General features: G+C 41.2%; 1 protein-coding gene across 2 annotated transcripts in view; it reads left to right on the plus strand.

Annotated features, from left to right (window-relative positions):
- slc24a3 (solute carrier family 24 member 3) overlaps nt 1-16902 on the plus strand; it is an 88608-nt gene that overhangs the window by 27534 nt on the left and 44172 nt on the right. For both annotated transcript variants that reach the window (XM_069689838.1, XM_069689839.1), the window contains exon 2: nt 9504-9623. In XM_069689838.1, the coding sequence (XP_069545939.1) occupies nt 9504-9623 (120 nt within the window). The remainder of the gene's footprint in view (nt 1-9503; nt 9624-16902) is intronic.

Genomic DNA, 16902 nt, shown 5'->3' on the forward strand with positions numbered 1-16902 from the left:
GCGGTAGTGTGATGGTCTGGGGCTGTTTTGCTGCTTCAGGACCTGGAAGACTTGCTGTGATAAATGGAACCATGAATTCTACTGTCTACCAAAAAAATCCTGAAGGAGAATGTCCGGCCATCTGTACGTGACCTCAAGCTGAAGCCAACTTGGGTTCTGCAGCAGGACAATGATCCAAAACACACCAGCAAGTCCACCTCTGAATGGCTGAAGAAAAACAAAATGAAGACTTTGGAGTGGCCTCGTCAAAGTCCTGACCTGAATCCTATTGAGATGCTGTGGCATGACCTTAAAAAGGCGGTTCGTGCTTGAAAACCCTCCAATGTGCTGAATTACAACTCTGCAAAGATGAGTGGGCCAAAATTCCTCCACAGCGCTGTAAAAGACTCATTGCAAGTTATCGCAAACGCTTGATTGCAGTTGCTGCTGCTAAGGGTGGCCCAACCAGTTATTAGGTTTAGGGGGCAAACACTTTTTCACACAGGGCCATGTGGGTTTGGATTATTTTTCTCCCTTAATAATAAAAACCTTCATTTAAAAACTGCATTTTGTGTTTACTTGTTATCTTTGACTAATATTTAAATGTGTTTGATGATCTGAAACATTTAAGTGTGACAAACATGCACAAAAATTGGAAATCAGGAAGGAGGCAAACACTTTTTCACACCACTGTATGTAATCTGGAAAATATGCTGGTTTATTTAATACTTTTAAAGTACCGGCATCGATTAAACTCCTAATAGGATATCAAAATTATATACTTCGATTTTTTTTTTTGTCCATGAACATAATTTTATAAAATGATGTAATGGAAAGCCCCACCCCAAAAGTTGACAGAATTAGCTCCTAAGGCAAATGATTTATGAAACCTTGGCTTTTTGAATCCATGGTTTTGAAACTCTCAGACTGTCACTGCATTTCCAAAGTCACTGAAATTGATATTGAATGCTTATTTAACTTATAAGTCTTCTGGTATATAAAAAACCTACATGGAAATGTTTTAACAAAGTTAAAAACCTAGATTTTCACTGGACGGTGTCTTTAAAAACTAATCCCATTGCCATCATTCTCAGTTATACGTTGTGTTTATGTCTAATTAGCAAATGTTATCATTTTATCATGCTAAACGTTCTAGTTTTCCATTCGTCCAAGAGCTACATTCATTTCCTACTAAGATGATACTACTGGTTTCTGAAGCATTACCATACATGTAGAATGCAGTGTTGTTGTAATGAGTAATGTTGCCTTTTATAAGTATAATGCATATAATATTCAATTCAACTTTATTTATATAGTGCTAAATCACAACATAGGTTATTTCATGGCACTTAACACATTAAAGTCCTTACAGCAAGACTTTACAATATTATACCGAGAAACCCAACAATTCAACAATTCCCACATAAGCTAGGAGGGGAAAAAAAACTCCTCTTTAAGAGAGAAAAACCTCCAACAGAGGGAAGGAAAAACTCCCTCTTAACAGGAAGAAACCTCTGACAGAACCAGGCTCAGCTGGGTGGCCATCTGCCTCGACCAGTTGGGGTGAGAGGAGAGCGTAGAGAGAAAAGGACAGCATAGAGATAGTAGAGAAGAACTGTTGGTGGAGACGACAAGCGCAGGGCAGAGACATGCAGCTCCATGACGGGACATCTGCAAAAGAAAGAAGAAAAACTACGCGAGCGAGGGAAATTAATGGAGACAACAGACAATAAGAAAAAGCTATGGGAGAGAAAAGAATGGTGAGGTATGAGTCAGTTAAAGAGTAGGAGGAAAGAAAAGAAGCTCAGCATGTAACGAGGTCCCCCAGCAGCCTCGGCCTATAACAGCATAAATAAGGGTTGGTTCAGGTCTACCCGAGCCAGCCCTAACTATAGGCTTTATCAAGAAGGAACGTTTTGAGTCTAATCTTAAAGCTGGAGAGGGTTTCTGCCTCTCGAACACAAACTGGGAGCTGGTTCCACAGGAGAGGAGCCTGAAAACTGAAAACACTGGTTTCGCTAACTTTACGTTCTGCAAAATAGGGTCTCCAATAACCAGGGTTGGTTTCTCAGCGGGTGTTTCGCCGAGTGGGGAAAATCGGTTGGAGACGTAAAGGGGTCGGTGGTGAACCGTGGGCTTCTACTTGGGACTATGCCTCCTTCTCAACCAGCCGCCTGACTGTTCGGGTGCTGCAGGGGACTAACTAAGCCTGCAGCTCTTGGCAGCTGCGCACCCACTTCCTGAGAAGCTCCTACGGCTAGCTGGTTATTTAGCATGGTGCACAGCCGCGATTCTAATTCTATGATCCTGGCCTCCAGAGCCCTGACTACACTACATTTATTACAGGCAGTATTATTATTAAGGGAGGCAGGGTCGGAAAAACAAGAGGTGGAGGGAGAGAGGGAAGCCATTGCTAACTGCTAAGCTAGCAGTACCAAAACGGCAAGTTAAGTGAACGTTGGTCAAAGTTTTAACAGTATAATTGCTCAAGAAGGGCAAGCGTGAGTTTTAACTTGAGATTAGAAGAAGTGTGGAGAGAGTTAAGATATGTATAATTCAGGAAGAGAAGCTGAAATAGCAGAGAGAAGTAACACTAGTCACAATGTTTGTAGACAGGAAGTGATGTAATACGCTCACCGTAATGTCAAACGAGAGAACGAAGATGTGTTCAATCATCCAGTGGGTCATCAGTGGGTGACAATGATACATAGTGAACAGTAATCTACATGTTGTATGTCCTATGAGGAAGAGCCAAGGGTGTTGGCATCACGTGTCGCATGTTATGGCACCATAGTACAAGCCATGTGCTCATGGCCTGATTATTTTCTCTCTGGGGACAATTGTAGCTCGCATTCATGCACACACATGAACTCACATCCACACACAGCATGGCCCTGTGAGGATATACTGTATACACATCACTCGTGCTACACATAGAAACATACTCTGTGACACAAATAGAGCAGGACTCGTCTTAATGGACAGAGGAATGTTGTAACACACAAACTTACCTACACACACAAACACACATGCCTGTCAAGAGATAATAATGAAGATAAAGTAGCTAATTAAGTGTGATAGAGAGCGAGGGGTGGGCCATGTTATATGATGTTATGGGGTCGGTTTAGACCTATAGACACAGGACTTAGGCTAATATAGGACACTGTGTTAGTGAGAGACAGGGGAATGGATGGGTGAATGTAGCCAGGGGAGAAAGTGTATATCAAAATATATTAATATAGGTAGAATATTTTTTAGGTTTATTCCAGTTCCCTTGGTGTTTAAGATGTCTCTGTAGCCTTCTTCCTACACACACACACATACTGCTGACATACATCGATAAAATGAGTAATTCCAGCAGGTACAGTACACCTTGGTGTACATTTATTAACCTTGCACTTACAGGTATTCGGTTTTTGATTTGTCTGTTCATATGTATTTGTTTCTGTCACTGTTTCTCTTTAAATCAGTACTGATCACTATTTAAATACATTGTAGGGCCAGGATAATCACACTTTGTATATGAGTCATGAAAACACATCTTTTGTTTTTGTAAATAGATTATGTTGCTTGTTTTTGGGCTGACCTGGATCTAAATGTGTACATGTTTGTGCTGAGGTGGCATGAGGACATTTCATCGTCCCCCTTGGCAGAATAAGATGGCACATTAAACTTTATGTGAATCCAGCTAATGCTTTTAAACTTCCTATGTAGAACGTTAAGAGTTGAATCTAAGTATGGCACTACAAGTAAGCTCATGGAATTTTTAAAAGGGTAAAGGTTCAATCCTCTGAGGAGTATGGAATGTGCTTCAAATTGAAATCATTTTCAGGCATTAGGCTTTTGATATTTCCTCTGTAGAAATGGTAATTTTGACACATAATGAAACATTCAAATTTACCGCCTTGGGACCATGAATATCTAAAGAAAATCTTAGAAAAAAAAAAAAACATCACCATGATACACTGATATGGACTAAAATGTCACAAAATGTTGTTCCTTACTGGTCAGTATTAGAATTGTGAGGTATCCTGCTCTGACCAAGGTTTTTGGCACTTTCAGTAAGGCAAAGCATACCAGAAACGTGTCCAAAAGGCACTGACAATCTCATGACCTTTAGTAGTGCAATCATATACTGCAAATATATAAATGTGATACAATGATCATTTAAAAGACTAGTGTTTCTCACAAACCTTTGCGTCAGTGCACCCCCTTCAGGCTGATATGAACAAGAAAATCTGACATAGACTTTGGAAATGATAACTTTTAACATAAAAGTTGAAAAATTTAATTTTTAGCTGTTCACTTGATCCTGATCAGCATTGCTCACATTCTGTTTTCCTATGTTGAAGCACTGCATCATAGAGCTTGTAGCTGCTGACTATATTTACCTGTGTGTGACAGTGTTTCACAGAACATGTGCTTGTAGTTTGGTTAGTCACAGTTGAGTGTGTATGCATGTATGTGAGTTACTCTGTGTTATGTCATGCACCTCCCCCCACCACTTGCGTCTCATCATTAACTTCACGTCACCATAGTAACCTTGGCAGTAGTGATGCATTGTGCTTCACTGGACCACCAGCCCCCGAAAACACTCACCATCTATGTGTGCAGGCATCTCATGCGGATGAGGGTGTGTGTGTGTGTTGAGTATTTATTGTGTGTGTGTGTGTGTGTGTGTGTGTGTGTGTGTGTGTGTGTGTGTGTGTGTGTGTGTGTGTGTGTGTGTGTGTGTGTGTGTGTGTGTGTGTGTGTGTGTGTTCAGTTCAATGGAGCACAGACTCAAGTTATTAAAGGGCTACTTCACCTCTTGAAAGTTTTCTTAAAACTGGGCTGTCTAGCACTGGTGTTAGGTTTGATACTTTTCACATTATACATGCTTCCCTCAGGTAGTGTTATGCTGCATACATTTCCATTGTTATGCAGATGTCACCTAGTTATATCCATCTGTGAATGCGGATGAAACAAATCTGTGGGTGAAACTTCACACATCTAAAAGGCAGATAGTCCTAGTTGACTCCCCCATAATGTTCTACTTCCAAAATAAAAAAAAGAACTAAAGTTATTGTATTTGACCCTAAACACCTTAGAACTTTATTATCCAACCAAACCAGCCCAGTATCATGGTAAAGCGTGAAATAGACACGCTCGTCCACTACAGCAAAATGTCAAAATAGCTACACTTGGCAACGTCTAGGCGAGACAGTTACAGGTTTTGCTGTAGTCAACCGATGTGTTTATTACATGCTTTGTAGTCTTGAAATTTACACTCATGTAAATGTTACATGGCGAAGGAGCTTGGAACCGTGGTACCGTAACAGAGGTCCACTACATAAGTATAAGTCCACTACAGCAAAATGTGTAACTGTCACGTCCAATATAACCAAACAGTTACTCTAGGTGAAATTGCCTTGGTCTCCAGCACCACTGCAATGAATCTTGGAGTTATATTTGGTGAAGATATTTCCTTCACATCCAACATAAAGCAAGTCTCAAAGACTGTTTTGTTTCATCTACAAAGTATTAATACAACCAGGAACATTGCGCCTCCATGTGACATGGAAAAGTGGATATATGTCTTTAGCTGACATACAAAGTGCTTAATGGCCAAGCCCCGTCTTAATTCAAAGATCTCATTGTGCCATATCGTCTTAATAGAGTGGTTTGCTCTCGGAATGCTGGCCTGCTTGTGGTTCTTAGAGTTTTCAAATGTAGAATGGGAGGGAGAGGTTTTCACTTTCAGGTCCCTTTCTTCACTCGGTTAAAAAGACAGCATAATAAAATAAACAGCCGATAAAAGTCAAAGTCTGTGTACTAAGAACAGAAGGTTTACTGAAATCAACCCATCAATAAATAAATAGATGAATTTAAAAGAGTGCCACTGATTATGATTGCACTAAGTAGTCCCGGAAGTCCTGTCACAGCTAATGCACAAGCTGTGTCACCACTGTGCATTTGCTGGGGGACCATTCATGATACACATCTCCTTTATTTCACTCTCCATGCATTTTTATGCCCCCATTGCATCTGATTAACTTCATGCCTTGTCTCTCACATAGTTTTATTTATTGATTATTATCTATTTATGCAGTTCTCCTTGCCCGGATAGTTGTGCACTCCTTTTTCGCATTTAATTCTGCCACTGCAAGCTCTGATCTGCAGATACCAGACTTTCCATCAGTTTATTGTCCCTATGTCTCTATACCATTGTTTTCCTTCTCACTCTTCCCTCTCCACGACTGGTTGAGGCAAATACCTGCCCACCTCTGAGCTTGGTTTTATTAGTAGCTTCTGCCTTTTAAAAAGGAGTTTTTTCTTCCCAATAGATTTTTGTTTTATATAGGTTTTCCGTCCTATTAAAAGGGAGGGTTTTTTTTTCCCTCCAGCTATTGCTTTAAAAAAATGCTCAAAGGTTTTTTTGTAAGGACTTTAATAAATTAAGTGCCGTGAGATAGCCCGTGTTGTGATTTGCCACTAGATCAATACTATTGAATTGTACCGGGTGCAAGATAGGTGGAGATGGGTTCAAATATTTCTGAAATTGGTGTTACATGACCAGATAAAGCTATGAAAAAAAGGGCTGTTGTATTCCCTTTTGCTCCAAACCTAATGTACTTCACTCATTGTCTTCCAGAGCCACTCCTAAACCTCTCCTATTGACTAGGCATGTGTAATGTACAAAATGTAGGAGAAAGCTAACATTTGATGAATATAATGATGCTCCTGCAGAGCAATTGCATACAAAGTAAATGCAAAGATGAGAATGTCCACAAATTCACAGCAGGTGACACGAAAGGACTAAAATTTGTGTCCAAATGGCTTACAAAATATATATTATAATATTTCTGAATACAACATAAGGCATTTAGCAGAGAAAATATCACAGCATGTCTCTGTTTAATAGACATGGAGAACATAAAAAAAACTAGATGAACTACGAAAACAAATATAATAGGGAATATCGTACTACATTTCCTAGTGCAGCACAACACAAATTTTTCGTAAACACAATGCCTTATTTTCAAATTTTCTTTGGCTTATTTTTAGCTGACTTTGTTTAAAAAAAAACAATAAAAAATATTAAGTATGCATTGTTAGGGCTACATATATAACACCATGTTCTATAAAATTAAGGCTAAATCTATCAGACAATAATTGAAAAGTCCACAATCACCAGTTGCGCATTTGTGTTGACGATTTATAGGAAAGGGAATTGATATCACATTTTTTTGTGAAATTGGATTCCTTAGAGAAAACTTCTCGAAAATGCATCATGATGATATTACTCAGTTTAACCTCTTAGGTTTTTAGGAAGAGGATTAAACTATGTGTTTTGTAAGCATACAATTATTTTGTATTACGATTTTGGGCTGCTGAGGTGTAAACTTACCCAACCCCTTCAACCAGAGAACGCTGGGTGATAAACTGGGGCAATGTACGTGCTAAATTAGTCTGGAATGAGTCTCATAAAATATGATTTTCACAGTAATGTTGGTAAATGAGTGACAAAACACTGTTGCTATTGCACTTACTCTATGCTCTGACGTCTGTCTAACCCTGCTGGCTTCAGTTGTTATTTTCAGGGTTTTTTTCAGGATCCCAAAATGTGTTTTGAGCACTCCTGTGTCCATACGTGGGCAACAGCTTTGGGGTTACATCACATATGTTTTTGCCCCCTATCTCTGTCAATTTTTGCAATTTCATTTAAAAGAAACTGGCCTCTGTGAAATTCGCTGCGGCACAGCGACTGTTAGCAACGTTGCACATTTACCGCAATGGCACCACCAGTTTCTCTGGCATGGGCTCGGCACATTGGCTCAGGGGAAGAACATACAGTAAGAGGTGTCACAACTGCATAGAAGCTTTGGTGTTGATGCATTGTGGCAGATGTCACCCTATGGGTCTCCTTGTACAACTGTACACACTGTAAGCAAGTATCAATGCACTGTGCTTTGCGTGCCTTGTCTTTGTTTTAAGATTATTTTTTTTTTCTTTTTCGAGAGCTATCCAAGGCTATGTTCATCACAGTGCCTTGAATTGTACTTAGTCATGCAGATGATTTCTGTTTTATTTGGCAGGTTGAGATGTCTGTCTTAAAGATGTCTGCATCCAACCCAGTAAAGCTGGAGAGGAATATAATTTAATTTGTGACTTTCACAGCGTTGAACAGTTAGGTATTACTTTCAATACAGCATGCAATTCAAACTTAGTTGTAGGATTCAGACACTAATCAAATATTTACTGGTCACTACTAGAGCTTAAATAGGGGTAAAGTGGAGGAATACAACACAATGGAGAAGAGTTATTGAAGTACTGGCTACAAAACAAAATTTTGAAATTTTGAAAAAAATGTATTAACCTTTATCGTGTGGTTAAATGGTAAAAAAGGGAGAGAAGCTACTGTATGTAGTACTGTATTAGAGCCTGTAGACATAGATGGAAGCACTGGCACAATGTCCTCGTGCTGAACTCTGGTAATCAGAGTGCATTTAGGTTTGTTACTATCTTCAAACTATTAATTCATCATTTGTTAGAAAATGTTGTTGTCAGGACTTTACTATGTTAAGCAACCTTTTGTTATGATTGAATGACTCTATGGTCTTGTAACTTTGTACCTCCATGACAGAATGACTGCTAAATGTTTACTTCAACATAAAAGGTTGGACAGTGGGCCATGTTTTTTAATCACTCTAGTGCAAATCCAATATTGTCATAAAGCAACAGTGCCGAATACAATAGATATATTCATTACAGCATATTAGGAAAGCAGTAAGTAGACAGTCCTTATCCTATCACAACTGGTAACAGGCCAAATGATATTGTATCAAAAAAAATTCCATAGCTCTTTATCTTTTGATGCCCCCTTGTCATTCCCCACCTTTATTTATAGGGGAGGAAACACATTCCTTTAACTGGACTAACAGTAAGTTCTGCATTTTTGTCTGAAGGATAGTTAACCACGTGCTTCCAAGCACATAATGCTGCCATGTTACAGCTGCAATCATCACTCCAAATCATCCTATTCCAGCTCACTGCATGTCTGTGCTTCCACCTTCCTGCAACATAGTGGTTTGCAAAATGTTGCAAACGTTTCATGTGAGTGCAGTGCTATTTATAGAAGCCCCAACATGCCCTCCAGCTAAGTCAGGGTCTGTTGCATGGTGGGAGAGGAGATGGCATGGAGGTGGGGTGCTTGAGGATACCTCAACCCAAATGGAATGATCAGCCTCATGGCACCCAACGTGCTGCTGTACTAATGCTCCTGACGGGTGGTGACACAAGATGTGTGTCTCATCTGCCTTTTGTTTTGTAGAGCGATAGAGAATTATTCAGAAATGTCAAATGTATCAGTGGAACTAAGACCTTGTGCATCACAGCCAGTTGGTGTATGGGTTTGTATGTGCCTGTGTGTGTGTCTGTGGGGTAGGGGTGGGGGGCTACAGACAACATACATAATCAATACTGACACTTTATTAAAACCTTTTTAACCTTTCTATTTGTTTGTGTCTGTTTTTGACTCTTAGGATATCATATTTCCAGCTCCTTGGCTGTGGAGGAGGCAAGATGGGAGAGTCGTCACCTTCTGCAAGAAGACAATGAGTCCAATCTCTACTCAGAGCCTGAAAAAAACTGCACTGAACCAGGTAAGGTAGTGGAGTTAATGTCAATGCCCAAAAATATTCCCCATGTGTTAGTTAGTTTGTTGTAATTTAATTAATTGAAAATTTGATGGTTTATGGCAGGGGTGCCCACAATGTTTTGGCTTGCGTGTTACTTCTAAAATGGTCGGCTCGATGCGGCCTACCGAGGAAAAAAATCTGTTGCTGAAAATGCATATGCATGCATTACGGTATAAACCCCCCCTTCCCCACCACATTACAATACATTTATTTACCTATTTCTGATGACTTGCACTGAATGGAGTCAGCCAGGGTTTCATAATCCGGATGGTAGCTGCTGGTAGCTAGCCTTAAGAAGGCCATCTGTCATGGTGGAACTTTAAAAATCGAAAGGGTTGAATCAAATAAGTTGAGCCAAAAAGTGCAGAGGTAGCACATTTCCTCACGTTCAGGTACTTTTCCTGCAGCTGGGTTTTGTTCACAATGTTTTTTAATGTCTTAAAAATGTCCCCACTCCGAGTGTGTTCCTTCATTGGTAAGATCGTTAATAGTTCCTCTTTTGCTGCCATATCTTTGTGCACCATCCTAATAAAATGCACAACTGCGATGTATCATTCATGTCCGTGGACTCATCAAGCTGTAGTGGGAAACGCTCGCAGTTTGCAATGTCCTTCCAAAGCTGCTGCGTTAAATCATCATCCATCACTTCACAGTGCTGTGTAACTGTGCTTCTTCATAACTAAATAGTTTTGATAGCTAAAAGTACTTCAGGTTTGTTTTTAAAATCGTGAAACAATGAATCTGATGCCTCTGCGAAGGCCTCTTTTAGCATTTGTACATCTTGAAAGCACTTCGACATTCAATGATGGTATGACTCACCCGGAATGATGCTACAGTGAGTCAGTAAATTATCGTGAAAGAAAACAGAAATTTACTGACAAAGAATTGTCAGTGATGAAGCCATGCAGAGGATGGAACAAAACTGTCACCTGGATTTTCCCCAAAAATGCAGGTGACAGTTTTGTTTTGGGCTGGCAGTGAAGTTGAAGGCCCTTCGGATTGCGGGCAGGAAGGCAAGAACAAGCCGAACATTGTAGTTTTGGACAGACAAGGATTGGACAAGGAGTAGATCACACTCGATGGGTCCATGCACATGGACTGACAAACACTCCTCTGACTGAGGGTTAACGGCAATGGCTGGCATGTGGTGGGCAGGAAGGCTCAGGGACTGGGGAGGTAATGATAGACCATGGTAGACCATGTAGCAGATGTGGCGTTGACTGCCCCTGAAGCTGGCTGGGCAACAGTGGACGGTGGTGCAGGCTTGGGAGCTGAAGCAGGGCGTTGAACAGGAGTGGTGCTGTCAGAGCATGGGGCAAGGCATGAAAACTGGGCAGTCAGAGGCGTGGGACAAGAGTCTCCCATCGAGTCATCCAGTGACGAGAAGTTTCTGTTGAGCAACCCAGGAACAGTAGAGACCATGTCAGCACATTCAGGAACAAGAGAGGTGAAGAAGAAGGATGATGAGAAGATTCAGGAAAAGGTTACAAGAACCCAGAAAAGACTTATTAACAGGAGAAGACTCATGAACAGGCAAAGACTTAGGAGCAGGCTTTGCGTCAGCAGACCCAGAAGCTCAGGCTGGAGACTGGAGCCCTGAGCACTGGAACCTCCAAGGCAATCCACTGAGGGACCTCTGTGGCGCGAGGCAGCAGGATCTCAATGGCGCTGTGCAGCATGATGTTGACGATAGCCATGTCTTCTTCTGGAGGGCTCTTTAAAAGCTTAAGTAGTTCTCCAGAATGTTGACTCTCTGGGATATTGGGATATTGGTTAGCCTTGCCTACCGATTTTGGCCCTGTGATATATGTTAAAAACAGTAGCACATGAAAACATGTAGAAATGTAGCATACAAATAATATTGTCCTCCCAGCATTATTTCCTTCCTGTGATGGTTTATATGGATGACGGCGAGGTTGTTTGTCACTTTCCTGTATTCTGACAGCAGAAATAGAGCCGAGAGCAGGGGTGGGCAAACTAGGGCCCGCAGGCCACATCCGGCCCGTTGGTCTTTTTAATCCGGCCCGCCGAAGATTGGTACAGAATTGCCCAAATCAAATCATATCATAATTATGACTGCATTCATTTGACCTTGTCCTGTAATACCTGGCGGTCCACCAGGTGGCGCACTAGGCGCAGTGATACATTGACTTGATTTTGCGGAGGCCGGGCTGCTCTCTGTTGTTACTCTGCTGCTGCTCTGAACCCATCTGCAACAATGAACGGGCCAAAGAAAAGAAAAGTCGACAGCGAGTGCCGAGTGTTTAATAAGGAATGGACAACTAAATACTTTTCACTGAAGTCCGGTCGAAGGCTGTGTGTCTTATTTGCCAAGAAACCGTTGCGGTTTTAAAGGAATACAACATCAGCCATCACTTTTCCACCAAGCATGCTAATTGCGCTAACAACCAGTCAATGCAGGAACGGACAGCGACCGCTCAGAGGTCGGCAGATAGTTTGCAGGCTCAGCAAAACACCTTTATCTGACAAACTGCCATCCAAGAATTAAGCACGAAGGCAAGTTATTTGCTGGCATTCAAATTAGCAAAGACCAGCAAGCCTTTCTCCGAAGGGGAGTTTCTCAAAGAGTACGTGGTAGAGACAGCAGGTATCTTGTGTCCTGAGAGCAAGAACAAATTAGAAAACATGAGCTTATCACGCAGGACAGTGACTCGCCGTGTTGAGCTGATTGACAAAGACTTGGCTAGCAAGCTAAACAAAAAAGCGGTCATTTACATTATATTCCTTGGCACTGGACAAAAGTAATGACATAAAGGACACCGCTCAGCTTTTAATTTTTATCAGAGGGATTAATGACAATTTTGAGATAACAGAGGAGTTTTTGGCCGTGGAATCCCTGAAGGGGAAAACACAGGGAGAGGACTTGTATGACGGCGTGTCGGGGGTCATCGAGAGGCTCAAGCTACCTTGGAGTACGCTCGCCAACGTTACCACAGACGGATCGTCAAACCTGACTGGAAAAAACGTCGGGTTGCTCAAAAGAATCCAGGAGAGGGTGAAAGAGGACAACCCTGAGCAGGAGGTCATTTTCTTACACTGTGTAAATCCGTCCTGCAGCTCGACCACGTAGTGAAGCCAGGTGTAGAAGTGGTTAACTTTATTGGAGCGAGGGGACTTCACCATCATCAGTTTATTAAGTTTCTTGAAGAAAATGACGCTGATCACCAGGACTTGCTTCACCACTCCAATGTCCGCTGGTTAAGTTTGGGGAAAGTATGTCAACGAGTGTTGGAGCTCAAACAGGAGATTATCTCATTTTTGGAGCTACTTAAGAAAGCTGATGATTTTCCTGAGCTGAGTGACACAGATTGGCTTTGTGATTTAGCTTTTGCTGTGGACATGCTGACACACATGAATGAGCTGAACGTGAAGCTCCAAGGGAAAGACCAGTTTGTCCATGAAATGTACACAAACGTCAGAGCCTTCAAAACCAAGCTAGCTTTATTCTCAAAGCAAATGTCAAACAAGTCATTTGCTCATTTCCCCACGCTGGCTACGCTGAAAGACGCCCCTCGACATGTGAAAAAATACAGGAAATCACTGGACAACCTGCACGGAGAATTCTGCCATCGGTTCTCTGATTTTGGAAAAATTGACAAGTCACTTCAGCTGGTGTCGTGTCCCTTCACACAAGACCCTGAAACGGCACCACAGGAGTTGCAGTTGGAACTGATTGATCTCCAATGTGACACCGTCTTAAAGGAGAAGTTCAACTCTCTTAAACTGGATGAGTTTTATGCTTCATTAAGTGCAGCCAAGTTTCCAAACATCCAGAAGATGGCACAGAAGATGCTGGTGTTGTTTGGCTCTACGTACGTGTGTGAACAGACTTTTAGTGTGATGAACACCAACAAAGCACCTCACAGATCCCAGTTGAGTGATGAACACCTCAGATCTGTTCTGAGAATTGCCACAACAAAACTAACATCAGACTTCGATGCACTGGCAAAGAAGAGTGATCAACAACACTGTTCCCACTAAAAGTGAATGTACGTATTAACACTGAAATGCTTTTTTTATGTTTATGTTTGATATGTATGCATCTGGTGCTGGCCCGGCCCGTCTGTCAAATTTTAAAAGTCAATGTGGCCCCTGAGCCAAAAAGTTTGCCCACCCCTGGCCTAGAGGGCTGACGTCAGAGTCGAGTCAAAGCCTTCAGTCTTCTGACAGTTGTACTTGGGTCTGATGCTATGTTTATCACTATCACACTCCATGTAATGGAATTCTAACAGGTGAACAATGACTGTAAGTTTATTTACTTGAACACCTCTGATGAGTAAATTGTGTACCAGAGTGTTATCTCAACCTTGCTTCAATCAAGAGGGGAATAAATGAATACAATTTTATCTTTTTTACAGAACAGTTAAAATTTTAATTGAATCAGTTACAAGAAAATATTCATAAGATTAACTGATAATGAAAATAACCATTACTTATTGCCCTAATACTTTAAATAAGATTTGAATGTTCAATTATCCTGGTTTTGTCTTTCACTATTCAGTAGTGATAAATTATGTTGATAGAAATGACAACAAGAAGAAAAATATACAGCCTGCCTCCACTAACCTTCACCTTTACACACACACACACACACACACACACACACACACACACACACACACACACACACACACACACACACACACACACACACACACACACACACACAACACACACTATCTGGGCTCAAGCTCAAGAGAGTTGGCTACAGAGAACCTGAATTGTGTATAAAAAATGAACAGCTCTCTCTGGTGAGGAGCTCTGGACACAGAGAGAGAGAGAGAAAGTGAGGGTTATATGATGACAGCTGATGAAGGACAAACTTCTCCCATGAATTATCTCTGCTCTGCTCTCCTTGAGACTGAACACTGCCAGTGTCACTGTGTGTGTGTGTGTGTGTGTGTGTGTGTGTGTGTGTGTGTGTGTGTGTGTGTGTGTGTGTGTGTGTGTGTGTGTGTGTGTGTGTGTGTGTGTGTGTGTGTGTGTGTGAGAGAGAGAGAGTAATTCTCCTTCTCAGTCTGTACCAAAAGCTCTCAAGATGTATGTTTGTTTTCTCTTTGGGCTTGTGTGTGTGTGTGTGTGTGTGTGTGTGTGTGTGTGTGTGTGTGTGTGTGTGTGTGTGTGTGTGTGTGTGTGTGTGTGTGTGTGTGTGTGTGTGTGTGTGTGTGTGTGTGTGTGTGTGTGTGTTTTCCATGTGGAATCCTGGGGCTTTACAAGGCTGACATCCTGCCAAACATTCTCTTGATCTCGTCATAGACATACAGCCTCCATCTAATGCATTCATGCACACAGACTCCTTCCTCTTGCAGTATGAAGATGCAGATATATTGCAAAGTGTAACTGGATTCATATGGATGAGTTATATTTAGACACTATATTGTTTATAGACTGTTTCTGTTTAATTACACTTTGTCTCCTGAAACTCTAATTACCATAATAGGGATTATTCCTGCTTTCCTGCACTAAAAGGAGCCTTAGCAACGTTTTCCTTACGCTTCACTCCCTCGCTCTCTCTCTCTCTTTCTGTTGCTCTGTTAACATCTGTTTTGGCCTCTGGTCTCCCTGGAGCACTCGTCTCCTGCTCCTGTGTTTTTCTTTTCTGTCTGTGTGTGTGTGCAGTTTTTTATTTTTTATTTTATAGAAACAATCATCAGTTCAATTCCAAGTCGTGAAGTGGCGCCATGACACACTGCAAAAAACAAGACACAGAAACATTCACTCGCTTAGAAGACATGTGCATTTGCATCTATGTGCAAATACTGTATGTCATCTCATGTCATCTTATTATACTCAAAACCAGTGGGACACACATGGTGAGTTTCTGATTACCTGTCTCATTTGTTAACTTTCTGCAAGATTGAACTCAAAACCAAATGGCAGCCTCTTTTTTAAAGATTACCTCCTGTTTCGTGATATTATTTCTTTCAGGTTGAATTACTGTATAAACAACTTGAATTATGTCACCCACCTGCTAAAAAACGGTTGCTTGATAAAGGGGATAGGAAGTAAATCAAATCTTAGTTGTTACTGCTGGTGAGCTTTTACCATAGTTTGCAATAGTTTGGGGGAAATAGCCACTAGCTCCAATACTTGGTGGTGTTCACTTTACAGTCCCGTTGCAAATATGTAACAATGTAGTCTTTTACACGTGATGGATAATTCCCCAAAGTAACTTTTGCTTCTTGTTGTACCCTGTTGAGTCAGGGTAGTTGGGGCCTCTGTGGCTGTAAGTGCGCAAATCAATGGAACTGGACTGAGATTGATCCAACTTAAAGATCCTCTCCTGGCCCTAAGTAGCCTCTAAAAAAAAACCACCTCATGCCTTTAAGTGACTTAGCTGGAACTCTACACCTTTGTCTTCATTTAGTACATGTGGATCTTTGAATGTGCAAATAGTCCCCATATCTATCACCACTCAGCTGACAGCTCAATGATATTGAAAGCCACACACTACAATTTGACAGGATTGGGGATTCCTTTAGGTATGTGAAGTAACAAAATGGCCGTCTGAATCTTTGTTTTTATGCCACTGCACTGGCGATAGCAATAGCATTATGTTTTTGGGTTGTCTGTCTGTCTGTCCATTCATAATACGTGCATATGTATGTCCTATTCTCATCAATGCAATTTTTTTGAAAACCTTAAAGAGAATTTTGTTAAAATTGGAAAAAAGATTCAATTGGTACCAAGGACGGACTGATTTGATTTTGGGGGTCAAAGGTTTCAAGGTCGCTGTGATCTCATGTCCCTCTCATTCATCCATCGTGTTCTTGTGAGCACACTATTTCAACAATATGTTGAACGCATTTTTCAAACTTGGCAAAAACATTCACTTGGTACCTACGATGAACTGCTAATATTTTGGTGGTCAAAGGACAAGGTCACTTCAAGATCACTTCTTTCTAATTCTTGTGAACACGATATCTCAGGCCTTGATGGAATCTCTTCAAATGTGGCAAAAACATTCACTCGGTCTCCAGAAAAACTGATTCAATTTTAGGGATCAGAGGTCAAGATCACTGTCACCTGACATTGACCCATGCTCGTGAGCAAAAACACCTAGAAGGAATGTCTTCAAATTTGGCACAGCTGTTCACGTGGACTCAGGGATTCCAAGTTCATAACATGCAAAGAACATGCAAACTTCTTGCTGTCAGGCGCCAGTGCTAACCACTGCACCGTGTTCATTACATGTGAAGGTGAAACAGTAACTCTGGCAGCG

Source organism: Brachyistius frenatus, unplaced genomic scaffold, assembly GCF_029030835.1.
Source record: "Brachyistius frenatus isolate BFR_SWC_R1_liver_20210118 unplaced genomic scaffold, ASM2903083v1 Contig_8, whole genome shotgun sequence".
NCBI lineage: Eukaryota > Metazoa > Chordata > Actinopteri > Embiotocidae > Brachyistius > Brachyistius frenatus.